General features: G+C 44.0%; 1 protein-coding gene across 1 annotated transcript in view; it reads right to left on the reverse strand.

Moving 5' to 3' along the window:
- ELOVL5 (ELOVL fatty acid elongase 5) overlaps positions 1-23,146 on the reverse strand; it is a 39,026-nt gene extending 15,880 nt beyond the window's left edge. Inside the window, exons 1-2 of the mRNA XM_079298370.1 lie at positions 23,071-23,146; positions 819-887 (exon numbers count right to left, since the gene is read on the reverse strand). Of these exons, the coding sequence (XP_079154496.1) occupies positions 819-876 (58 nt within the window). The 5' untranslated portion in view covers positions 877-887; positions 23,071-23,146. The remainder of the gene's footprint in view (positions 1-818; positions 888-23,070) is intronic.
- Between the last annotated feature and the right edge of the window lie 3,603 nt (positions 23,147-26,749).

A 26,749-nucleotide genomic window follows, 5' to 3' on the forward strand; every position in this document is an offset into this window, starting at 1 on the left:
GGCAACAAGGACACTGAGATACTAATAAAAGCAAACAGAAAACACACTTAGAAGAATCAGAGGCTTGTTCCACCTCCTGTGGACTTTCTCCTGTGAAGAAGGGGCACCATCACTGGATCTTGAGTGGGACAGAGAAAAAGCATTATTGCAGCAGTCAGAAGAAGAAAGCACATGCCACTGAGCAGCACTGCTCTGCACACTCTGTGCAGGATGCAGCCATTTAATCCCCCTGGTCAGAACCTGGTGGAACTGCACCATCCTACCCAGGCCTGCAGCATGAGGCCACTGCTTGTCCTGGTTCCACAGCCTCTGCCCTCCTCACACCGACCAGGACTGCAGTTCTCCACCTGCAGAGTTTTTCCCTGGGCAAAACCTACTGCTTCTTCAAAAAATTATGGTTTCAAAGAAGTGGTGCTTTCCAAAAACTACAGATCTTTTAAATGAAAAATTCCAGAGAAGCACTATAGTTATGAAGGCAAGAGTATTTTTTATTTATGGAAGTTGAAGAGGCTTTTTTAGAATAAAAGCTATTACTAAATTGAAGAAAAAAAAAAAAAAACCCAACCAAAAAAACAACACCCACTGAGACAAACAACATGAGCTTAACTGATAGTAAGAAGAATGACCTCTTCAGGTCAAAAGATCAGAAGCACTGAATAGACTCTTACTTATTACACTGTCAGGCATTTTGATGCTTTTTGTCAGGCTTTTGAAGCTAATGAAAGTAGTCACCTGTCAATGTCAAATTAGAGGAAAAATGTTTCTTATGTTCTAATAAGATCAGTTTTATTTACGTGTAAACTTTTGAGAAATCTTACCTCTGGGTCCAAGCCAAACATCAAAGTAACTATTGATTGTTTTATCCATAAGTTCCATTCTACAACCTACTGAAATGGAAAAAAAGGAGATAGTTAGTTCTTCTGCTCAGGAAACAGCTAAACCTTCTGAACACATTCTATTAGGGTTAACAAATAAAACACTAGTATGCAAAAATTCCAGCAAACATAATGGACTTTCTCAGCATATATCAAGTACATAAATACATATCAAGTATATAAAGCTTATTCTAGTCTCAGGGAGTCACTGGTATATGAGCTACATTTCCCACGGAAGTACTTAAACATAGTTATAGGTACACTGAAACTTAAAATAATGAGTTCAGATTAACCTGAAGTTCTTTCTAATTCTGTATTTAGTACATGCAAATAAAAGCTGGTATCTTGAAAGATCCCTCAGTGAGGAGGAGGATTGGATTTGAGAAAGTCAGCAATATTGAAATTTTCAGATAAGGACTATGAAGCTATTTTAACAAAGAGTCTCAAATAACTAGCAAGGCTAGCTAGAAAGAAGGAGAGAAGGAGGAAAAAAAGTAAAAAGTGGCTCTGCTATTATCTGCAGATAGGTGACTGATTACAGCTCTGATTAACAGCCCATAAAACCAAGAGATCAACAGTCACCGAGTGACAGTGAGGGCTCCAGAGACCAGGGAGAAAACACAGCATCTCATGGCATGAGCATCTCCAGTTCTAGAAACTGCTTACTGGTAAGACATTACCAGATAAAATTCAGCCAACATCAGTACTGATTTGAATGCCATCTGTCAGCTCCTCACACAGCCACTGTCTATTGGTAGCACCTGGTCTGCACATGGAGCACCCATGCTGTGGTACCTCGCTATGGTTAAAGCAGGAACGAAGCAGCAACACTGTCCACGAGCAGGGACAGCTGTGACAAAGCTGTTCTCAAGAGGAGAGGAAGTAATTTTCTTCTTGATTAAGAAGAAACAAAAAAACCCCATCCCTTCCAATTTTTTCTTTTCTATCCAGAACTGTACTGTACTTTCACTAATAAAATTTCATCCACTTCTAATAGAATGGTTTTTTCTTTGTGGTGTTGCTCCTTTCCTAAAGTACTAACATTGGCAACAATTTTTAGCTATGTAAAAATAACATAAGCAATACAAGCTGTCAGTATACCCACAGCACCAACCAAAACAATTACGCAAGCTTATATGAAGTTGCTAAGAAAAAAAAGTTAATTTTTTTTTTTTTTTTTAGTTCTACCTAAAGAAATATCTCTCTTCCACCTGTGAAAATCCCGTCTCTAGCAGATTTCTGATTTATCCAAGTTAAATTAATCATATATCCCCTGGTTCTAGTCAGCTGGGACTGAAACCCTAATTTCATCCAGGTCCAGCAAGAAAAGCCAAGCAGGATCCAAACTGTACTTTCTCCCCAGACCCAAGTAGGACTGGGAACCAGTGTTGGAAGGCCTGCAGGGACTTTGATTTCCCATGGGACTGAGCAAATACCAGGGGCTTAGGTCATGCATTTCCATTCTGTGGTCTTCTATATAAGCCCACATCCCTTCCAGTGCAGGGCCCCGGGCAGGAGGCTGAAAGGCTCCCGGCAGACTCCTGCCTGCACACCACCCACTGCTCCCTGCAGAGATCTCAGGGACACACAGAAGAGACTCTCCCTTCAGTGTCAGACCACATGGGAATACAGAAAGCCACACAAACATTACTGGAATCTGGTCACCAGGCACAAACAAAAGGGTTTGATCAAAATTACCAGAAGTGTTGAAAGTATTTTGCAGCCCTAATTCATACTGGTTTTATTTTCTGACTTAAGAAGCCCAGCCCAAGTAAGCAAACACTTCAGAAGAAAGCACTTTTTTTGGGATTATGTCACCTCACCAGCTATGGCACAGTGAGCCTTGTGTTAAGAGTCACAGCACTGCACACTGGTGTCCTAGGAGAAGGGAAATGGAACTTGTGTCACCAGAAGCATGAACATCAGGAATGCTGTGCGAAATGAGTATGTATTTACAAGGAGAAAAAAAGATATGTAGAGAAAGCACCTTTTTTGTCACTCCATCCTTTTTTTTTTTAGTTTGTCAGCTATTAAATATTGCCAAGAAACCTGTTCCCTGGTGGATGATTCATTTTATTGAGATCCTCACTTAATTTGTTGCTCTTTTGATCCAGTACTAATTGGTGTAGTTATGCAGCACCGCATCAGCCAATAAGCTGATCTGAGTTCAAATTTGCTTCTCACAGGCAAAGTCTTCAGATGGCAGAGGCTGGTACAAAACCAAAGGTTTGCTATACTAAAATAACACAAAAAAAGCTCAATCCTGAACTGACTTGCTAAGTGTATTGCTACATTTACTGGGTGCTAAAAATGCATGTATGTAAATGAAACAACTAAAAAACCAGAAACAAACGATGCCTAGCTATAGAAAAGACAGCAAGAAACCAAAGTCCACACTGAAGCCCTTCACAAAACTGGAAGAAAAACTCATTCCCCAAGAGGAGGAGGCTCTCTGCAGAGGTCTCAGCTTTTTTTGGGCTGGTACCCCAAAGCAGCTTTTTGTGCCAGCTTTATCAGACAGCAGATTGTAAAAGACACAGCAAAGGAAAAACTACTCCTGGTGTCAATTTCCAGAATTTGCAGAAAAAGAAATTGTTTCAAAAGGAACTCATTTGTGTAACAGAAAAACAGAAGGAAACAATCTGCTTTTGTTCCAGGGGGGGTCATGTGAAAATGCATCAAGTCTCCTGCCAACAGCCACACAACATTAAACACTGCTTCAACAGCAGCAACTACAAGGGCTCTTTTTAAATTAGAATAGTTTCCCAATTCAGAGAAACATCGACTCCCAGAAAAATTAAACCAGTGGCCATTTGAAACACTCTGATTGGCCTATTTCCTAATACTGAAAGTAAGCAAATTCTGCAGCTCACTGCATACATGAGCAGATCAGCTCATTTTACCTACAAGTCATCCCATGGTAAGGCACACCATTCACAGAATCATGGAGTGGTTTGGTTTGGAAGAGACTTTTGAATCTTATCCAGGCAACTACTCCACAATCTTCCACTCAAGATACTCAGAGTGTCATCCAGCCCTGGGATGTTTTCATGCATGGGGCACCTACCACCTCTGTGACCAACCTGCTCAGCATTTCTAAGCCTGAACTGAAAAAACTTCTTCCTTACTTCCTTCTAAATCTGCCTTCTTTTTGTTCAAAATGAATGCCCCTTGTCTTAACACTACAGTCCCTATTAAAAGGTTTGTACCCATTTTCCCTGTAGGCCCCTTTCAGGTACTGGAAGGCCACACTAAGATCTCCCTGAGCCTTCTCTTTTCCAGGCTGAGCAGCCCCAACCCTCTCAGCCTGTCTCCATAGGGAGAGGTGCTCCAGCTCTCTGATCTCCTCTGGATCCACTCTGCTGTGTCCATGTCTTTCCTGTGCTGAGGACCCCAGAGCTGGATGGAGCACTCCAGGTGGGGTCTCACCAGAGCAGAGGGACAGATCCCCTCATCCTGCTGGCCATGCTGCTTTTGATGCAGCCCAGGACACAACTGGCTTTCTGGGTTGCAAATACAAATTGCCAGCTCTCCTCTACCAGTACCCCCAAATCCTTTTCAGCTGCTGCTGCTCTCAGCCCTTCACCCCCCAAACCATACTGATGGTTGTGGACTTCCCCAGCCCAGGCACAGGACCTCACACTTGGCCTTGCAGAACCTCACATGGTTCCCAAGGCTCACTTCTTGAGCCTGTCCAGGTCCTTTTGGATGGTACCCCAGGCATATCAACCACACCACTCAGCTCGGTGCTGTTGGCAAACTTGCTGAGGGTGCACTGGATCCCACTGTCCATGTCACTGACAGAGACATTAAACAGTGCTGGTCCTATTACAGACCCTGAGGGACACCACTTTGTCCATCAGGACTCTGAATCGCTGACCATACCCTCTGGATGTGGTCATCCAACCAATTCCTTCTTCAGTGAACAATCCACCCATCAAATCCATATGTCTCCAATTTAGAAAGAAGAATGTTGTGGGGGACCCTGTCAAAGGCCTAGTAGAAAATGGCCGATAACATCCATAGCCTTATTCAATACTCACAATTGGAAAAAAAAAAAAGATCAAATTAGGCCAGACAATGCTTTTTAAAACATGTACCTCTATAGACACCAGCTATTTTTGACTCACCTGCTTTTTTGGAAAAAGGAATCATTCTCTCTGCCACCAAATTTTACCAGTGCAAGAAAGCACTTGACCAGGGAAAACTGAATCAAGGACTGGAAGCTTACATGTTACAAAGACTCAGGCTTACAACCTGGAAAACATTTCATTCCTTCAAGTCCAAATATCCAATCTAGAAAACACTGTCTATCTGATGCTTTAAACAAACAAAATTACTGGACTTTAATTCTGCAACACAAGCATAACAAAGGGTAAACTTGCATCTTGACCCAATAAGATTGAGCAACATCATTAAAATACATTTTCAATAACCCACTGGATTTTGACAGACAGGTTTTTTTTTTGGGCATCCACAGATTATTTGGCATCCTGGGTTCATTTCTAGCACTACAAGCTAAGACAAACATGCTCCAGCAGCCACCCAAATATCTGGGCAGATGATGTGAAGGTCTGCCCTACTGCTCAGCCCAGACATGGATAGCCCTGGTCCTTCTTTGTGTGGCAATCAAAAAGACAGTTCAAAGCCTACACAGAAACATGCTTTTCTTGTAGAATATGTTTTAAAAAATTATTTATAGAAAATGTTTCATACAAGTTACCAGTACTGACAGCCTGTTCTTCTAACGCACATAACTACTCTGAGGAAATGGCTATTACATACTGGAGGATTTCACCCAGCTTCTGCCCTTCAAAGGGAATTCTTTGCAATGCTTTCCCCAGAAAATGCATTCTAGAGGTTTTATGCTATGAAGTAATTTAAGAATTCTTCATCACATTTTGATGGTGTTTCTCGAGTTTCTGCTTGGAGCAACTTTCCAGGTATAATGATGATGCACAAAAATATAAAGGTCTGCTTTCTGTCCCATGGCACCCTTTTTAACCAAATCAAACTACAAAAAAAACATTTTAAGCTCAAAGTACGGGGAGCCTGCTCCCTTTCAGAAGGATCCTCCAGCTCTCACCCTGCTGCTCAAGAACTCTACGAAACAGATCCCAGTTTTCGCAGCTAAGTGCCTGAACTTGCGTTCCAATAAAATCCCCAAAATAGGAATCTAAATAATTGTTCTGGCTTCTGAGAGAAATGTGCTGTCAGGCCTGGCTGCTCAGCCTTTTTGGAAAACAGCCACTTTCTCTGTTCTTAAATTAGGACTTTGAATCCTAAATTTAGGCACTAGCTTTTGGAAATCTTGATTTGTGTTTTCTCTTTAAAGTAATGTTTCCCAGTCCCTGCCACTGAAGAGGTAACTCCTCTTTTTCCTCCTCCAGAAGTACAAACTATCCCTCCTTCAAAAACCCAGTGATCACACTGCTGTTTGCTTTTGCAGATGCAATGGAATTGCAAACGCTCAGCTGCTTGAGAACTGGAAGACAGCACTGATAATCAAGGCTGTCAACTGTTTTCTGTCCATTTGCCAAAGCTGCCCAGTTTCTCCTTTATATTCCCCAAGCCTTAACCGCCCCTTGAATGTGTTCCCTTTGCCTTTAACTTCCTGCCAACTCCAGATTACCCTTTTCTTCCCTTTTGAATACTCTCTTAGGTCTCAGCCATGCTTAGTGTTAGCAAAAGAAAGGACTTCATCTTGATCTGAAAGTGTAGATATATTTATTTTATGGAAAACCAGGTGAAGCATAAGTGCTGCACATTTTGCCCTTCAGTTTTGTTAAAATACAAGAAGCTATTTTTAAACTTTATTTTGCATCTCTATCTTTAGCAATGTGATTCAGATTTTTGGCCCCCTTGCATCAGCAGCAAACCCTCCAGCCTGCTGCTGACACATCAGGACCCACAGTGCTGAGCTTCCACACTCACCAGCAGCACCAGCATAATGAAGTTTAGATATAAATCATTTGTATAAAATTCAGGGAAGCATAACAAGTGTGGGACAAAGGAGAGAAGCTAGTTTCAAACAGTTTAACCTCAGTGGGATTTCAAACCATTTGAAAATGAGTGGGGTAAAGAAGACTTTGGGCAGGGATATATATGAGGGGATAATTTCATAACATTACTTCTCCTGTCATTTCATTCCCTCAAATCCTTCAGTAATGGTTACCTTATTATATAAACAGAGATGTGGTAATAAAATATTTTACAGAATAGAAATAAATACAAGAAAGGATTCTGCAAAACAGAATGACTAATTGCATTCAGTACACAGTTATCTGAGGAAATCAGAATCTAATGATCTTCAGATAGGCAAGTTAAGAGAAATAATAGGTCCTTATAAATTTATTTACACCTTCAGCAGATCTAAAATAGCTCAAATTAGGATATGACTGTCCTAGGATTAGAACACTCACAACATTCATCCCCTTGCACTCAACAGTTCTTGATATGGCATGGGATGACTTCAGACAGAAGGAAAACACCAGGGGTGATGGCCCAGCAGGAAGAGCAAGTTGGAAACAAGCACACAAACATACCCATGGAAGTGCTAAGAATCAGAGGAAAATGGTTCATGACTGCCTCTACATGCCAGAAGGATGCATCCAGCATCCTTCTACAAACAAGGACATTTCATGCTGCACAGCCCCTCAGCAGCAGCAGATCTGGCATCACTCTGCACTATAGTTTTCCACAAGAGCATTTTCCTGGAATAAAGTGTTCAAGGGAGTGTATTCCATGCCTATACTCTCTGCCCATACACAAGCACTGCAATACTGGAAACCTCCTCAGCACTGCCTGCTTACAACCTGGTGCTGTGAGAGCAATGCAGTAAAGCCTGAAGGAGTATTTACAGAAATAAAATGTGGAGGAAGAAAAAGCAAAGCACACACGTTTATTTCAACTGATTTAATTGTAATATACAGCACTGACACTGCAGAGAACTTCTGCCTAGGGTTTAAGAACAGCTTTCCTTTTTTTAAATTTTCTTAAATTGAAAGAGAGTGTCTGTAGCAAACTAAGTTAGATGGAAACAGGGAGAATGTACATGGCACAAGAACAAGCTGACTTTTTGTAAGGAAAGCCCAAGCACACTGTTGGCTAGACAGCTTTGCTCCAAAGTCCCCCTCCCAAAACACTATGGGCAGTGTTTATTAACAGCTACTCCTTTAATCTGAAGCTCCATCTTTTTACAAAAGCTGTGCTGGTATTGCAACTGGGAAAACAAGGGAACTTGCAGCTCCTGGTCAATGACAAGTTGAATACAAATGAGCAGTGCCCTGGCAGCCAGGGGGGCCAAGTGTGTCCTGGTGTGCACCAGGCACAGCATCACCAGCCAGGGGAGGGACTGTCCTGCCTCTGCTCTGAGCTGGGGCAGCCTCACCTCCAGTGCTGGGGGCAGCTCAGGGTGCTACAATGTCAGAAAGATATATTAAACTATTAAAGAGCATCCAAAGGAGGGCAGCAAAGATGGTGAAGGGCCTTGAGGGGAAGCTGCATGAGGAGCAGCTGAGGGCACTTGGTCTGTTCAGCCTGGAGGAGACTGAGGAGAGACCTCACTGCAGCTACAGCTTCTTGTGAGGGGAAGAGGAGGGACAGACCCTGATCTCTGCTCTGTGGTGACAGTGACAGGGCTGAGGGAATGTCCTGAAGCTGTAACAGGAGGTGTAGGGTGGATATTAGAAAGAGGTTCTTCACCCAGAGGGTGTTTGGGCACTGGAGCAGGTCCCCAGGGCAGTGGGCACAGCACCAAGCCTGACAGAGCTCAAGAAGCATTTGGACAATGCTCTCAGGCACATGGGATGACTCTTGGGATGTCCTGTGCAGGGTCCAGGAGTTGGACTTGATGATCCTTGTGGGACCGTTTCACCTCAGCTTATTCTGTGGTAACACTGTTAGCAGCAGTTCACAATGGAAAATTAGCTTCAGGAAGCCTGGGAAGCTAAAAAGAGTTGAGAAGACGAAGGGAAAAGGACTATAAGGATTTTACATTTCATTTCTGGTCTCATTTCTTTTATTCAAAAGCCATCTGCAAGAAAGTCTTAAAAAATTTTCTCTCCTTTAACAACGGGATTCCTGTAATCTCCGTCTGTGTACTTCACTCAAACCAACTTTATACTTCCACAGGAGAACAATGAAGTTACAGTCCCCAAAGCCTATTTTGATGAGCCTTCTTGGTCAAAACGTTGCATTTTTTGACAATGGAACCAATGAGACTACAGTAGGACAAAGGATGGAGAAGCCCAGCTTTGCATGACCATTACATTCAAGAACACTGTATACTCAAGACAGTAAGCTTTAACTCATGTTTCCTTTAAATGCCCATGTCTCATAATTGCATAAAAAAATTTAAAAAGAAGTAGGAAAAAAGGAGTGACAAGTGGGACTGTCCCTCCACACGTCCCTCATTTCCTCCAACACCCGCACCTACAGCACCAAATCTGAACACCAGGAACACTTGTCATCCACCTGCTCACTCCTGCCAAAATCCTGCACCAAGCTCTCAACCCAGGGGACATCTTAAGACTAAAATTCAAAGTATGGAGATATATAATTCCTGCATTTCGTAGCCTGACACATCGAAGTTTGCCATCTAATCTATAAAAGTACTTAAAATTCTCCTGCACATGTGAAACACTGTACAAAGCAAAAAAATGGCTGTGTGCAGTTATCCTGTGAACAAGGTTTAGCTGTAAAAAAGTTCTCAGATTCTCATGCTGACTAGGTACAACAACCCAATAAAAAGTGCAGGAATTGGAAGACCATGAAAGCTGAGCATGACAGTCACAAAGGTAATGCTACACCATGCAAATCTGACTTGTACAGGGAGAAGAGTGACATAAAACCTGAATTAAGATGCCCTGCTAAGATGTGAAACCACAACCCCTGTGTTCAGGTGGGTAACTGACACCTTTTGGAGGACACTTGTGTTTTGGAAACCAGATCACACTGAAAAAGCATACAAACAAGTCACCATTAGGCAAGTTACAGTATGTTAAGTATTTATTTGTGTGCTTACTCTATTTCCAATGCTTGTGGGGTTGTACCTGGAGTGCTGTGGGAGAGTTGAAATTCTCTGGTGAGCCCTAGCACACAAAATTACATGCAATATACTGAAGTAGTTACATTCCTCAGTACAAGAGAATTTCTATACTTTTACCTAAAAGAAGAAAGGATGCATATTGGCACTATAAATGCACCCCAGAGCTTGCCTTGCTGCCATTTCTTTATGCAGTCAGCCATGCTATGGGAAGTCAATATTAAAACTTTTCTATGTTCTGGCTGTACACCTGTGAGACCCTGTGTGGCTGCATACTTGGCACCTTCATTGCTAAACATTATGCCAGACTGTACCATCATGCATAAGTAAACAGTACTAACAGAGGTCAGGCAAGTATGAATGACAGCTGGCTTTGAATAGAGGAAGGTACAAAAAAATTCCTAATTTCTCCATCATTTTGAGAATTAAAAGAAGAAAAAAAATTACTTTAGGTACAAGTGTTATGCCATGGCATTGTGCTGCTCAGGACAGAATCCTTACCACTACGTGCCCTGTTAAACTCCCCTACCTTCAAAACAGTAAAAAAATAAATAGGCTCATTATTCAGAAAATCAACTACCTTTAAGATTGAACTGCCCCTCTAAAGGATAAAGGTGCTAACATTACAGTTTTAACCTTGTTCCAGGATGCACAGGGAGTACTGAAAGTGAAGACGACATGTCCCAGCATAGGGATAGAAAACAAAGAGACAGGAGATTTCTTGCAGATGCATTTGTCAGATCACTCCCCAGCACCTCTCCCTTCTTGTACAACACTTCACACATTTTTAAGTTGTTAATGTTGCCAAAACCATGCAGCCAGCTGATGGCATTTCTGTTACAGAAGCTCAGGGCTGAAAAGCCTGGTGAGTCCTGAGGAGCTGAACATTCTTCCCAACACCAGACCCATGTCAAACCAAGTTCTGCTGAAAATCAGCAAGTTTTAGGGTGCCAAATCATTGCTGTGACAAAGACCCGTGAAAGATGACTGACTCCTGGAGTAGTTAGAAAAGAAAGCATTGGTACCTGCTACTTGAACAAAAGACCCTGCTTCAGGAGGCAAGTACTGTGGTTTCTTATATTTTATTATTTCTTATAAGGGTAGAAAGACCAGCCAACCAATTAAAAGGAAGTTCTGTAATGGTACAGCTGCATGTGATCTTATCACTTACTCTTTCCATGAACTTTAAATAAACTAGTGGAGAAAAAAAAACTCCACATATCTGGCAACTTCCAAGATGTTTTCTGCAAGCTCATAATACAAAGGCTTCAGTTACCTGCAAAAGTCAGGCAGTGAATTCCAGGAAAATAAGTACCTTTCCTCCAAATTTTAGCCACTCTTTTCTTTCAATAAGAGGTATCAAATTCTCGGGGCAGTGAAAACCCTGCTGCTGTTAAAATCTATTCCAAGGAGGAACACAGCTAAACTGAACCACCAGCTCCAGTACCAAGATGCAGAAGGTTTTGCTACATTTGCTTCATACTTCCACAAGCACTAAAGCAATGACAGGGTCAGCACTGTAACCTGATGGAATATATCTGCTTTAAATATTGGGACTTTAAAAGCCGTATCCACCCAAAGAGCAGGCAACAGGTTTCCTTCCCAACCCTGTAGTTATCCCATTCTCTGCAGGGCAGCAGTCCCCTAGAAAAGGGGGCACCAGACATGCCTCCTCTGCCTCACTGTGTGTGCAAAGCCTCTTAAACATCTTCAGCAACGTACTCATTTCTAAAGATAAGCATCTCCATCCATCCAGTTGTGATGCCAGCTCATGCCTATGAGTAACCCCCAGGCTCAGGGCTGTCACATCACCCGATCCTTGTTCGAGCTTCTCCACTCCCCTCTATAACCATAATAATACAACCATAACCATATAACCATAACAATATAACCATCTATACAGCCATACCCAGGGTGTGTGCAGTAACAAAGAACAGACAAGAACAGATTTGACACTTCATTCCTCCCCTACACTCCATCCTGCCTGGGTGGAAGGAACCTGGAAAAACTGAGGCAGCCCCAAAGAAACCAACCAAGCAAGAAGACCAGCCAGGTCTTACATGGCTGAAGATGAGTAAAGCCATCAGCACTGCACCCAGCAAGGAACCATAGCAAAAAGAAAGGCAAAATAAACAGACAGACAAAATGGAAAATGTAAATGTCTAATGCAGAACTCTAAAATGTAATTAAGAGGAGGCTAAAATATAATGCACTGCACAATCATAACTTTACATATAAGAATGTAAAAAATTTGCAGAAAAAAGAAAGCACAAAATAACAAAAGGTCATACAGGATAAATCACACAAAGCTAACTCAGAAGATTTCTTAAATATAATTGTAACAGCATGAACTGATGGATTATTTCACTGTAAAATGTGAAAACCAACAAAAAACTCCAACCTTGATTTGATCAAGCTATGAACGAGGCAGATTTTAGGGTGTCTTGAGCATGTTTCTGTCTTGAAAACTGCAGGACTAAGGATGGTCTCAAGGCAGGTCAGGTAGGGAAAGGGGAAAAAAGTTAACCATCAAGAGACCAAATGCATGAAGAACCAACAAAATGTCTATTTCAGGAAAAGGCAATTTAAATGTTTTATTCAATCTTAACACAGATAAGTTTCCAACAGAAACAGTGCTAATGAAAATAAATACACAGAATAAGATTGAAATAAAAAGCTAAGCAGACAGTGAACACAACCAAAACCTCTTGCTACATCCTGCAACTGAGGGCCTTGAGGACAGATGGGAAGAATCTCCTTTAATTCTCAGCCTTATATGTTATAGTGTAAAAAACAAGTTATGCTGTAAGAAACATCAAACAACAACCTTACTAGTGATTTGAGACACATCTTGAACACAGTAGCCCAAGACTAAACTTCAGTGGGAAGTCTGACTTTCTGATAATACCAAATATTTTTCACTTGATGCCCAAAGCTTATAATTAAATTTGTTAGATGAGAAAAACACATCACTATGCAATTAGTGATTTACACATAGAAACAATGCCGACTGCAGCAAAGTGAAAACCTAACTTAGAGTGTATTTTATAAGTGCTCATGTTCTGCCAGGAGTGAAAGGACAGAATCAAGTGGTGTTTCATAAGCAACACTTGTAAAACAACTCTTTAAACTCTGGGCAAAAGACGTGCTCTGCAGCCTCTATATTAAGACTCTGCACATTAATTATAAATATGTCAACATATTAAAAGTTGCTCAGCAAGTAAACCCTGTACATTCTGAGTGTACCTATTTCATATTTATTTTGTACAAACTGTGTAGGGTACAGAATAATGCTTCAGGCAATTAAATTGCTTATTCATGTCAGCAGCTCTCTGAGTCTTTCCCTCTGGAATCTCACCACCACCACATCTCTATTTTTACTGTATGCCAAAAGCAAAACATGTTTTTGTGCAAAAAACTCTTTCATTAAGCAACTTTTCAAGTATCAAATTACCATTCCTGTAGTTGTAGGTTATTTTTCCACAATGCTTTTATCTCTGTGTAATATAAGCCCTCCGATATAGATGTGTCATCTCTAAATCAAACAGCAATGAAAGGACAATTAAACAGACCTATTATTCTTGACCAGGGAGTTACATGCTCAAGTTCATATCCCCACACTGGAACTGGTATGTGGTGGGAAAAAAACCCAAAAATTAAAAACTACCAAAAACCCCTTGTTAATATTCTACTCTCATGTTAATAACTGACAGCTTAGGTGGGAATTTGGTAAGAATCTTAGAAGAGCAATGATGCTGTAAGTGAGGATGTGCCAGAACCACCAAAGGGTGATAAGAGCTTCACTGGTTCAGTGCAAAACCCAGTCTTGCTCCTCTCTTCTGCAAAACAACTCTTCAGGGTATTGGATAAGATTTTTTAAAGGAAAAGACTGAAAAATACATACAGACAAACAAATGAAAGTGCAAAAAGGTGCAGAAACAAAAATTTAAGTAAGGAGAGGGGTGGAAAACTACATCTCTGCTAGGCTTCTTCACATGTGCAGTTGGCCACTGAGCCATTGCAGGTTCAGAGATGGTCAGCTCCTTCCAAGGCCATGTATCTCTCCTTTGAAGGCAGGACAAGACTAAAGGACGTAAATAAAACACTCCAAGATGATTGTTTTTCATACACTGCAAAATGTAGTTAAAATCTGGCAACATTACTGAGCTCTCACAGAGAAACATCTGTTTCTCATCCGTCAGGATGCAAAACTGTATTTTAACAGCTTTCTAAATGTGCTTTTTTGAGACACAAAGTCAATTCCACAATGCTTAGAAAACTGGGCTGTGCTATATGCAACCGATACCTGAGCTGATGCATCGTTGGAGCCTGACGTGTTTCGTGAAACCAAGAAGAATTCAGTCTGCACAACTGGAAATTCATCATAGCTCTGTAATTGTTCAACTAGAGTTTAGATTTGAGTCTCTGATCTAAACAAGTCCAGCACTGAATTTAGAATGCATGAGCCAATTAAGAAAGATTCTTTTTAAAAAAAGGGAAACATTTGAAAACAACATTAGCAGTCCCTTCCTGCACTATAATGCAACCACTTTGCAGTGGTGATAGAACAAGAAATCAATATAAAGAAGTACCAAAGCATATTATTTTTATTCTGCAAGGCATGACCAAATTTGCAGCCTGCTTTTGTGTGCTTCAAAGAGAGAGATGATGGTTTTGAAAGGGCTAAAAAAAGAATAAAGAAGTTAGAGGTTCTGGGAACCTGTGAGGTAAAAGTGAAGAATTGGGTATGGCCTCTGGGAAATTACTTGGGAACCTAATGAAGGCTGCAAAACCAGATGACAGAGTGTCATGGTTTGACTCCAGCTGCTAAATAACACCCCACAGCTGCTTGGTCACCCCTCTAGAGACTTGGTGGAATAGGGAAGAGAAACAGAGAAAGGTAAAGCCTGTGGGTTAAGATAAGAACATTCAATAAATGAACTAAAATTAACCATTACAGTACCAACAACAATAACAATAATAATGAAGAGGGAGATAACAAAGAGAGGGAGGGATAAAACCCAAGAAAGACAAGTGGTGCACAATACAGTGGCTCACCACTCATTGAGCGATGCCCGGACCATCCCTGAGCAGCCACCGGAGCCTCCCAGCCAACTCCACTCAGTTCACACACTGACCATGACAGTCTGCAGTATGGAATATCCCTCTGGCCAGTGTGGGGCAGCTGTCCTAATTGTGCTTCCTCCCAGTTTCTTACACACCTGCTCACTGGCAGAGCATGAAATAATGAAAAGCTCTTGATTAAGAGCACACCCTGCTCAGGAACAATTAAAAACATCAATGTGTTACCAACATTATTCTCATACTAAAGCCAAAACACAGCACTGTACCAGCTACTAAGAAGAAAATTATTCCAGATGAAACTTGGCCACAGAGCTCTTACTATTTGAACTCACATGACAAGTGGCCTGACACCATCAAATATAAAAATTACTTACAGCCGTGCACGATTTTTACCTATAAGAAAGCAGAAGCAGCTGCAACAACTTATACATTATAACAGGGCAACGATCTACACTGAAGCACAGTGGCCTTTCTGTGATTACCATTATTTTACTCCTCATTTTTAACTGAGCAAACAAATGCAGTACTCCTTTCTGACTTGCTCAGTGTCATCTCTCAGTCTCTGTGTAAGGATCTGCCACCCTATATTGGTGGTGTTCCCCCATACTTGTGTTCTCCTATAGTCCTTACACCGTGTTTTGAGCTCTTGCAGATGGTGATGGAGGCACTCACGTAAAACTTCCCAGCTCATGCCTGAGTCTAGCAGCTGGGGCCTGGCAAACCCAGCCACCCTTCCTACAGCCAGAGCAAACAAGAAGATGCAGAAGCAAACACAGTCTAAAATCTGTGTCTTCTGGGGGGCAAACAAGTCAGAATTAAAAAAAAAAAAAAGAAAAAACCTGCTCAAATCTTCCAAAAGAGGCTTTTCTGCTTAGGCACATTACAGAGGCAGAGAAAAAAAAATCCATAAGTAACCAGCCCTATTGGACTGGCAGCTTACTTTCTGTCACTGTATCACTTATGTTCATAAAAACAGAACATTCTGTACCATGTTGTACAAACACAGGTATTTTCCCCATTAATGAGGCTTTATGCATACACAAAGTCACACTCACAAGATTAAACCAAATCTTAACAACATGCCAAAAGGCCACTATATAAGTGAATCAAAAGGATAACTATATAATGCAAGGGATAAATGCATGACCCTAATTTAGGACAACCAGCTGAGGTCACAGGGTCTGTGATCAGCTGAGAGCAACCTCTCCACATCAGTACTGCAAAACAGAAATGAACCACCAAACCACAATCAGACATTCACCATAAGCATCTACTGCCCTGCAATTCACAAAAGCATGTACAAGGAATGCAAGCACAGCTTTCATAGTGTACTTCCAAGCCAAATCCAGATGTGTGTGTCTCTCCCAGCAGTGGCCTGCAGCTACCACAGGAGCCCTTCTCAAAAGCGTGCGAGCAGCCATGCGAATGAGCTGACCCACAGATGGCTCCCAGCAAGCACATGGGCCAGGCACCAGAAGTAAGATGACATTTGAATTAACATGCAAAAAGGTTCCTCAAGTTTCTTTTTCTAAAGGGCAGGGCCATGTTAAACATTGAAGAATGTCATCTTCCTAACTGGTTAAAGGTTTAATTATTGTTATTTAAGTGAAAGGTTCTTTCTACTGTTTGGCAAAGAGATGATTCTCAAAATGATGTTTTGAAACACTAAAAGTAACCCAGGTGCAGCCCAAGGACTAGACATCTCCCTTCAGACCACTGTGTTGACAATGATACAGTAGTGGTAAATGTAAGAGTAGATTTTTTTATTTATTTCTGAGTCTCAAGATCTCTATTTAAATATAGGTGTCATGGTTTCAATTCAGCAGAGAAGCTGCTCATCCACAAAGTTGTGGTCTGCTCCAAACTTTAACAATATGGCATCTAAGGGAAGAAGCCTTTTCCCACAATTAGCACTTGCTAAGGGCTCTTTAGTCAACAAGGGCACAGCAGTAATACTGCTTTAACCTGAAATGCTTCCCAGCAAACTTTTAACAGCAAAAAGTGAGACAGAACAAAAAAAAAAAAAAGAAAACTTGCCTGCTTATGAATAAACTAGCTAAACATATCAGGTGTATTTGGTTTAATAAACTAAATGACATTATTCTGCAAAATAATATACTGTTCATTGTTGTCTAATCCTGATAACATCCTTAAAATGACACAACAGAAACCCCCACTGGCATATTGAAAAGCTGGATTGCTACCTGAAATCAAGACTACATTCTTTTTGAAATCATGCACATGTTTTAAAGCAGCAAAGAGAGGCTGCACATGCGCACAGGAAGAAAGCAATCACCCTCCAGTCACTGCAAAGACAGCTGGCAAGAAGAAAAACAGTTTTCTCAAGGTCAAGAGGGAGAGGAGCACTTCCAAGTGATAACAGAAGTCACTTTGTTCAAATCACTGACCCAGAGTCTCAAAGAGGAGGGTTATGTAGGGATCAAAGCGCAGGGCATAGTTTGAAAACGCAGGAAAAAAGGTTTATTCCATATTTGCTGTATTTCACAAGCAAGTTTTATCTCCTGTAAATGCTAGGGCAACTCAGCATATTTAATCACTGAGCAAAGCATATCAGTTGGCAGGCAAATATTTGATACAGTTTTGACACAGAGGTCAATTAAATACAGACAACTTTAGCTTAGATACAAATTCATGAAATGTCTGTGTATTTCTACCTGCCCAGTATGCCACAGGTCATTAACAAAGCTATTATTAATGAAGCACAACCTCTACAGTTAATAAAGTTTTAATAAGGGAATGAAAAATACCCAGTTGCAATGGGATGCCAAGGCCAGTTCAACTCACAGCACTGAGCTCAGCATAAGTAGCATGATTCATTTGCTCATGGAAAAGTGACAATTGCACTTAGCAGTAGGCAATTTTTTGTAAAATCTCTACACCTGGTTTATTCCTGTTTCACACAAGTCAAATATTTCACCAAGAAAATTAAGTAATTCTCCAATGCTCCAATACAGCAGGAAAACACTTATCAACCACATATTTCAGACAAGTTTGCTCTTGTGCTCTTATTTGCTCTGTAAGATATCTTCTAAATGCCAAAACACAGAGAAACCAAGGCAATAAATTTCAGATTAATTTCATTAAATAGATATAAGGAGATCCAATGCATATACAGTCGACAGTAACTCTACAAGTTATTTCCATAATAAGACTGAAGGCAGCATTTGTTTGATTTGTCAATCAAAAAAATCATGTCACTGTTTGCATTACTCTCATCAAAAAAAGCTCTAACTGCTGTTCTGTTGGATGATGGAGACAGCCTTCAGTGCCCTCAGAAACCCAGATATAAGTCATTTTTACCAATCAGCACTCAGGAACTGCAAGGCTATCAGCCTAGGCAATGCCCTCTTAACCATATTGATGCAGTACCAAATTTAAACAGCCTTAGGAAAGGTCAAAGCAAAGCAATCTGACCTGGAAAAGATTTTAAACAGACCAACTTCTATGTAATTCATCGATTTTCCTTTTCATTTGTCCTTGTGTGTTTTTCCATTTTAAGGGAAAAGCATTTTCAATGCTAGTATGCACAAACTGCAGGAATCTCTGCATTTTTAACACATTTAAGAATCACTAAACAAATTAGCAACTACATTACAAGAATTACTGTCAGTTTTGTGAAGTGCCTGGATGCACATGGAGAAGTGTGCTCTGATTATCACGCAGAAAGCGCCAATTTCTTCAGTCTATTACACAGTAAAACAGCTTTGAAAAGCTTATGGTGCAGCCTGGAAGAATGTAATTTTGTATATTGTAAAAACAGGAAAACAAAAGCATTACTGCAAGAGCTGAGGCCAACAGCCCCCATGGTATTTCTATGTCTAAACAGTTTTATAAATCTCACTCCCACACAACTGATTCAGGACATGGTAATGACAGAAGATAACAAAAGAGGATTGACATCAAGAAGACAAAATGAATGAGTTGTTATGCATGGGAGGTTGTAGTAAACAACCTAATTACCTATACATGCCTTCATGCCCTAAAGGAAGAGCTGCCAAATCTAAGTGGGGCTTTTGTACCTGAGAAGAACCAACACTTTGCTTGTAAGGAGTAAAACAACATGCCAAGAAAGAATAGGTAGAGGTATCTGTGGCTCTGCTCCTCAGCAATGAAAGAGAACCCCTGCTTCTTTCAGTGCAGAGTCAGAGAACAAAACCTCCATGTCCTGAACAAAAAAACCCAAACCACACCACAAGAGCCCATTCACTCCAAAGGGCTTTCTCAGTCCAAAAGAGCCTTCCTGGCATGAGTTGTCACAACTGTGCACAGCACAGGCACTCGTGGTGGGAACCCAGACCCAGAGAGCTGTCACCTGCCATGTGGGTAGCAGGGTGACACCCGAAGTGGCACTGAGCCCACCCCGCCATGCAGTCACTGCTCCACACCACCACGCTGCTCCTGCCCTGCCCACAGGGAATGAATGCTCACGGGTGACATCCTTTGAGCTCTGGCTCCAGGAGGGTCACAGGGAACAACAGTACACAGAAGCACGACACTTTCAACATGGCACTGTAGGCAACTGCTGTTCCTCTCACACATTTTTTTCTCTGTATCTGTGAGATACAGACAGCATTAAATGAGAGATTTGCTTTGTCTGCCACCGAGTGAGGGCTGCTGAGACCACCAGAAGGTAGAAGACAAGTATTTTAACCTTGTGCTTTGTCTGGGTGTCTTTTTTTTTTCCCCAGCTCAGCAGAAACAGAAGCTTTTGATGTTGCAATGTTTACTGCCCCAAAAATGAGGAAGGTAAAGGAATGAGGTCAGCTCAGCACTTGAGAGCATTTAACCAATTAGCAACTGAATGTCACTTAAAAGGAACAGGTTTGCAAAGGGGCAGCTCTGGATCACGCCAGCACTGGGCTCTCCATCTGTGGCTGCTGGATTTGAGCATCAGGTCAGCCTGAAATCCTAATATATTGCTAGATCCACCATCATTGCCAAAAACTTGAATCTTCAAACGTATTTTCAAAAATTTGCTCCTAGTAAGTTGCAAAAGAAAGTGCAATTAAAGGAACTGTAGGCCTGATGGACCTACAGTACTATTTCGAATTTACTTTTTTTTTTTTCCATTAACTTATCTTCTCCAAGTTAATTCCTCTTATAAATAACACCAAATGAAAGTCAGCAGGGAAAGAAGAGATTAGACTAGAGAATTCAAAATATTTTATTTCAATTCTGGCTGTACTAAAGACAAAGAATGCAACAAGAGGAATTCATGCTGAGAAATTCAATATCAACATCAACTTACTAAAAATACTGCAATAAGTAAACCCAGAGACTGGTAAAACAGCACATAAACCAAGTATCATTAATGATGCTATATTTAAGTACCAAATATGCAGTGAGTTGAATCAAAGACAGTCCATCTGATCAGCTGCTGCTAGGTAAAAGGCACTAACTCACAAAGTGCAACTGTTTTTTAAAAAGCAGCATGAGGCACAGAGACCATCACCCAGCTTGCAAGACAAAGGCACACTGCATATTCATTTCACGGCTGCTCTCCCTGGTTGTATTTGAATGCTAAAATACAGGAGACTTAAGTCAGAACACATGACAAATTCACTTAGCTACTTATGAATAAAAAAACACAAAGAGCTTCCAAGCACGCACTACATATGTAATGTGTGCCTTGTGCAAAATTGAGTGAAGTCAAGCAAAATTCTGGCATGGCTTTTAGTGTTCTTGACCAGTATGAGTTGTCAATGTCAACAGCATCCCTGAGGGCAAATCCACGCTTACCTTCTTCGGCAAACTCAGCACAGTGATCCTTTTCATTTGCTCCTAAGTTCACAGAAAGCTGGGAAGGGATCTCCAGCTAGCTGACCCCAGCTATCTCCAGGTACCACAAGTTTCAGGTAAAATCCTCCCCCGTGTGCAAGTACAGCCACCTCCAGCCACAGTACTTGCGTTGGCTACTTGCTGATCTGTCTAGCACACCACAAATACACGAATACTTATATAAAAAACTCCAGCTTTTATTTCTGAACAGCATCAGATGATCACGTGCGGCACAGATTGACTCTTCCCAACACAACTTCAGCTTCTGTTAGCAGCGGTGAGCCTGTACCAGGACCTGTCTCTAGCTATGGAGTATTTTAACAGCAGAGGAAAATCTCGGGGTGGGACAGCACCGAAGGAGCGAGAAGGGCTGAGAGTGAAACACATCGCAAAACTTCTCAGCGTTATTTGCAAGTTCAAATAAATCCCCTACCTCTGTCTAGCAGCTTAACACTGATGCAGCACCATTAGCCCGCATCTACAAAAACTTCGCAGCCGCAAACCCTCCACCCAAGCGCGGCCACCGGCGATAATTTCAGGCCGCGGCTGCCAGATTCTGGCAGGGAGCTGCTCTGGCAGAGATAGCCGCGCCCTGGAAGCAACCTGGCCCAAAACTCCGGCGAAAGGCTGTGCCGCCACGGGAGACGCCTGCACGCTCATCCTCCTATGGGTTTCAACTGCAGGGCGTGTTTCCATTTGCACGGAGCGGTTTTGGAGACTTCCTGATGGGAAGCATCCCAGCTGCAGCCATTCCCCTGCCCTGTTTTCCCTCGCCATCGCTAGGAGCCGGCTGAGCTCTTTGCTGGAGTGTTCTGTCACAGCCACGAGAACTCTGCCATGGCACTGAATCCCAGAGCATGAGAGATCGCCCGAAGCATTGAGAATACAAATGAGCCGTACGGGGCACTGCCGTTCAGCCGCGGCTGGCACTCGGAGCGGGCAGGGCGCTCGGCTGCCGGAGCGAGAAACGCCTCTGTCTGCCAGGAGCCCTCCCCGCCGAGCAAGCCAAGGTGCGACTATTCCTGCCCAGGTCTGCAAAACTGACTCTTGTCTGCAGACTCACAGCTCAGATCGATACCGGAAAGCTCTCCGGAGTGGGATCCTCAGATGCTGCATCCCTGGCAATCAGGGGGAAGGAATGAGGCCAGGAAAGCAACGAACGCAGGCAGAGAAGGAGAAAACACACTGCCCAAGACAATACCTCACATAACCCCGGGCACTGCTGCTAACGCTGCTGGCGCCTCAGGGCTTCCAGGAGATGAAGAGATAAAAGCAAAGTCATAAAGTTTTTAAGAAAGTCCCTGCACCAGCATCTGACATACTGACACATTTCTACCGTTTGCCATTCCTTTTCTGCTCGTTTCCTAAGGCATGTACTCTTTAAACATCTAGGTTTTAAAACGGGCCGGCCCCTTTCAGAAGCACTGCACATCTCCAGGGCGCTGGTTTAACGCGGTGTCTGCCCTGTCCCACACACAGCGCCGGGAACTACCCTGCCAGCGGCTCCTTCTAAACCAGTGAGGCGGCCAGGGGCGCTGGGCAGCTCAGGGAAGAAGGAGAAGTAACAGCCTTGCCTTCCGAGGCCGAGGAACCCTTCCGCTGACACCCTGCCTCTCCGCCGGGCTGCTCTCCCGGCCGGCAGCGGCCACCTCAGCGGGATGCACGCCCCACACACCCGCCACGACGGAAACAGACGGATCGGGGTTTGTCTGGAGCCCTGGCAACCTCAGCCCTCCGCGAGCTGCCCGGGAAGGCATTTACGGCCGAGGATGGGGGCTGAGGTGCGGGTCTCCTCCCTTCCTGCCCCTGTTATTTCACCCCACCCCGTGCCCCGCACGGCGGAAGGCGCTGCCGCCGCCGCCCGGGATGCAGTATCCATGGCAATGCGGGATTGCATCATGCTCTGGACTAAACTGCACCGGAGAAAAGACGCTCCCGGCGAGAGCCCCATCCCTTCCGCCGCCCCGTCCCCTCCCTTCCCCGGCCGGCCTGCCCGCCACTGCCGGCGCCGTCCCCGGCCGCAGCCCCGCCGCTCCCCGCTAGGCGTCAAGCCCTGCTCCGCTCCGCGCACGGCCAGCGCTGCCGCCGCACTTGTTGCGCGCCCCGCGGAGCGGCGCCCCCCGCCCGCCGTGGCCCCCGCCCCGCTCTGCTGGAGTCAGTGAGTCCTTCGCATCCCGCTCCGGGCCCGGGCGGCCGCGTCGCATCCCGTCTCCGGGCGGACAGCCCCGGCGCTGCGCTCCCTCCCGGCCGGGGACGCGGCCCTACCTGGCGGCGGCGGCGACGCTGGGGGCGGCGGGCGGCACCGGCCGGTCTGTCCCGCTGCGAGCCGCGGGGCGGGGCCGGGGGGCGGGCGCGGGGCCGCGGGCCCCGCCCCCCCGCCCGCTGTGGGCTGACGGTGACGTCAGAGTGGTGCGGGGGGCTCACGGGCGGCGGCGGAGGGGCGCTATGACGTCACGGCGGCAGCGAGCCAATCGGGCGGCGAGGGCGGCTCGTGCGGGGCTCCCGCCGCTCGGAGCCCCCGCGTGCAGCGGGTCCCGGGCGGGCCCGGAGCGGAGCCGAGTGGCTCCGAGTGGCTCCGAGTGGCTCCGAGTGGCTCCGAGTGGCTCCGCGGGCCCTGAGGGCTCTGAGCCCGGGCCGCGGCAGGGGGGCCCCGTGAAAAACAATATGGGACCATGTAATTAAAGACTGTCATAATGAGATGAGCCGCGGGCCTACATTAATGGCTCCGGGCAGATGTAGTTTATGTTTCCTGTGTTTTGAAGTAACGGGCTTTGCAACGTGACGGCATTTTTGAACGTAAGCTCTGGCTGCAGTTAGGTAGATAGTATTTTAACTCGGTCATATGGTAAAGCCGCTGTTTTTGTTGTGTAATTTACATGCATATGCTGAGCTGGTCCCCAAAGTGTCAGATGTCGAGGAAGGAATCCCAAAGCACCCTCTGGCTCCTTTCCAAGGGCAGGGATGCTCAACAGAGGAAGAAAAGTTCTGTCCGTGCTCTCCAGACTCTTCATTACCTCCCGAGGCCCTAATGGGGCAACAGTGAGGGTGCCTTGATGTTCGTATGGCCAACAGGAACAAACAGTTTTATTTCTTTCCCTTTCACATATTCCCTCGTGATGGAAGATGACCTTTTAATTTCCTCCCTTCCCTAAGAGTTTGTTCCATCTCTTGTTAATTAAATGAAAATGCTACATAAATAAAGAGCAGCTTTGCTTTGCAAAGGAGAGGAGTCAAGCAGCAATTTGCATGGGGTTTATTCAAGATCAAGTATCTCCACTCTATGGGAAGCAGTGAGCAATTTGTCTCCCCAGACCCCAACACAATTTTAGAAAGCTGGAGTAAAAAGGGTTTCCTGGACCTTTCCCTCAGCTGTAGAAGGCAGCTGGTTGGGTGAAGCCATCCATACTGGCTCTGCCAACCCAACCTCCAGTCGCTTCTCCTGGGCAGTGATACCATGTCCACAGTCCTTTACCAAGGCCCATGCCCTGGTCATGTATCTGAAGCAGAGTATTGCAGCCTTACCTCACCTGGTTGGAGCTCAGCGTGCAAACAGCCCCCAGAGGTGATGATGGGCTGTAAATAGTTAAGAAGAGGTCCCAGGAGGGCCACCTGTGTCCTGGGGAGCATCACCAGCTGCTCAAAGGAGGGGATTGTCCCACTCTGCTCTGCACTGGAGTGGCCTCACCTTGAGTCCTGTGCGCTAATTTGGTCACCACAATATTAAAAGGACATTAAACTCTTTGAGAGCATCAAAAAGAGGGCTACAAGGATGTGAAGGACCTTGAGGGGAGGCTGTGTGAGGAGCAGCTGAGGTCACTTGGTCTGTCCAGCCTGGAGGAGACTGAGGGGAGACCTCACTGTGCTTTTCAAAATAGTCATGAGGGATTGCGGAGGAGCAGGCACTGATCTCTTTGCTCTTGTGACAAGAGGCAGGACTTGAAGAAATGTCATGGAGCTGAGTCAGGGGAGGTTTAAATTGGATATCAAGAAAGAGGTTCTTCACCCAGAGGGTGCTTGACATGAAACAGGCTCTCCAGGGCAGTGGTCACAGCACCAAGCCTGACAGAGTTCAAGAAGCATTTGGACAATGCTCTTGGGCACATGGTGGGACTCATGGGGTATCCTATTCTGGGTCAGGAGTTGGACTCAGTCATCCTGGGGGGTCCCTCCGACTCAGCATATACTATGGTTCTATGAGTACAATAATGCAGAGTGTTTCCCAGTGGGATCAGAAATTATGTCCCTTAATCTCTTTCTGGATTAAGACAAAATCTCTCACTAAACACTGAGGCTATGCCACTGTTCTTTAATCTTATTTCTTTTATTAGAGTAAGATGTTAGGAATGCTATTTGGTTGATTTGGAGGGGATTTTCCCACTTTTTGTTTTAAAGCTCAAATCTTTATTTCCCTGAAGGACCAAACCCTTTCCTATATGTTTTAACACTGGAAAAAACTCCAAACCCTACAAAAACCAGCACAAATATCAGATGAGTGTGCCTTTCTGAAGGCCCTTTGCTCAAGATTGTATTTTGGATGTTTCTGAGGCATCCCTTCCTATTTGTGAAAAGTCAAGCCATCTTAATTGAATAAGGCATAAGTCCCCTTTTTTCTCACTTGAGCGAAAATGTGCTGAACTCACTGAAATATGACCAGCATTAGGCCTTTTCACACTTTATTTAAAGCATTTTTCAGTGTGCTTTAAATAAAATTCCTTCCCAGCAGGCGTACACATTTGTTTCCATGATTTATTGATGAGAGATGATTGCACCAAGTGTTATTTTCACAGCCAAAACAGCTTTCTAAATCTGGAAGGTGCTTAAATAATTAAGACTCAATCTGGCTGTTTAAAAATAAAAAATGAGAACTAGAGATGCAGAAAGGGATGGAGAGGGGCATAGGGAGTGTAGCTGGGGAGTGAGCAGCACCCTGTGCAGGAAAGGGATGTGCTGCTTCCCATTCCTCACACTGCATCCCACAGGCAGGGAAGAGTGCCCCAGACACACCAGAGGCTGGCATGTACCTGCTGTGGCCCCCTTCACTGTGGGGCTTGCCCTCCTTGCTTGGTGATGGGGTTTTAATGAGACTCTGTATGCCCAGGGTGCCTAGTAAGTGGCACTGGAGAGGGAAGACACGACAGCTGATGGAGGAAATGCTGAGGCTGGAGGTTGAGATTTTGGTTTTGCCAGCCTGGCTCCAGTGTGAGACTCCCAGAATGCCAGCTGCTCTGCTGGGTCATCCGTCTCTTGGTCTCTCTGCAGTGCTCATGCTGTTATCAGTCAGAGAATAAGAGCAAGGTCACAACAAGAAAAATGTCAGAATTGCCCACCTGGGAGAGCTAAGCAAACAATGCCACTAAATGCTTGGCATTTAATAGGGGTAGGAGCTGGCCACTGTCATTCTGGGCTGCAGATGTACTGAGTCCCAGCATCATCCTCATCTTCTTGGAGCGTCTGCAGGTTTGTCAGGAGTGAAGACATTACCATTGACCTCTCCACCCCGCACTGATGAAACTGCTGCTGGAATGTTTGCTCAGGAGAGGCTTCAGGGACCTTGTTATCAGAGTGGAATCAATGAGGCTGGAGTTCAGAGAAGGGCAAATTAAACATTATTCAGGATTTAGACAGAAGGATTGCTAGGGTGATACAAAATAAGTTATACCTTGCATGTAATTTTAACCTGGATCTCATGACTATTGTAATTTTGCCTTTTGAGAGAGGAGAGGCAGAATCTGAGCACTGTGGGAAGCCAGGTACTAGGTGACCCAGCCTAGGCAGCAGCAGCAGAGGTGACAGAGGCTTCAGCAGATAGGGCTATCCTCACTTAATCAATGGTACACAAAGGGAAGAGTAAATAGAGTGAATAGATACTAGTGTTTGAGAGTATGGAACAACTGGAACATTTGAAATTAGAGTGAAAAGGCAGTGAGGGCTGCAGCACTGAGAG

The sequence above is a fragment of the Erithacus rubecula genome (genome assembly GCF_903797595.1).
Source record: "Erithacus rubecula genome assembly, chromosome: 2".
Classification (NCBI taxonomy): Eukaryota; Metazoa; Chordata; class Aves; order Passeriformes; family Muscicapidae; genus Erithacus; species Erithacus rubecula.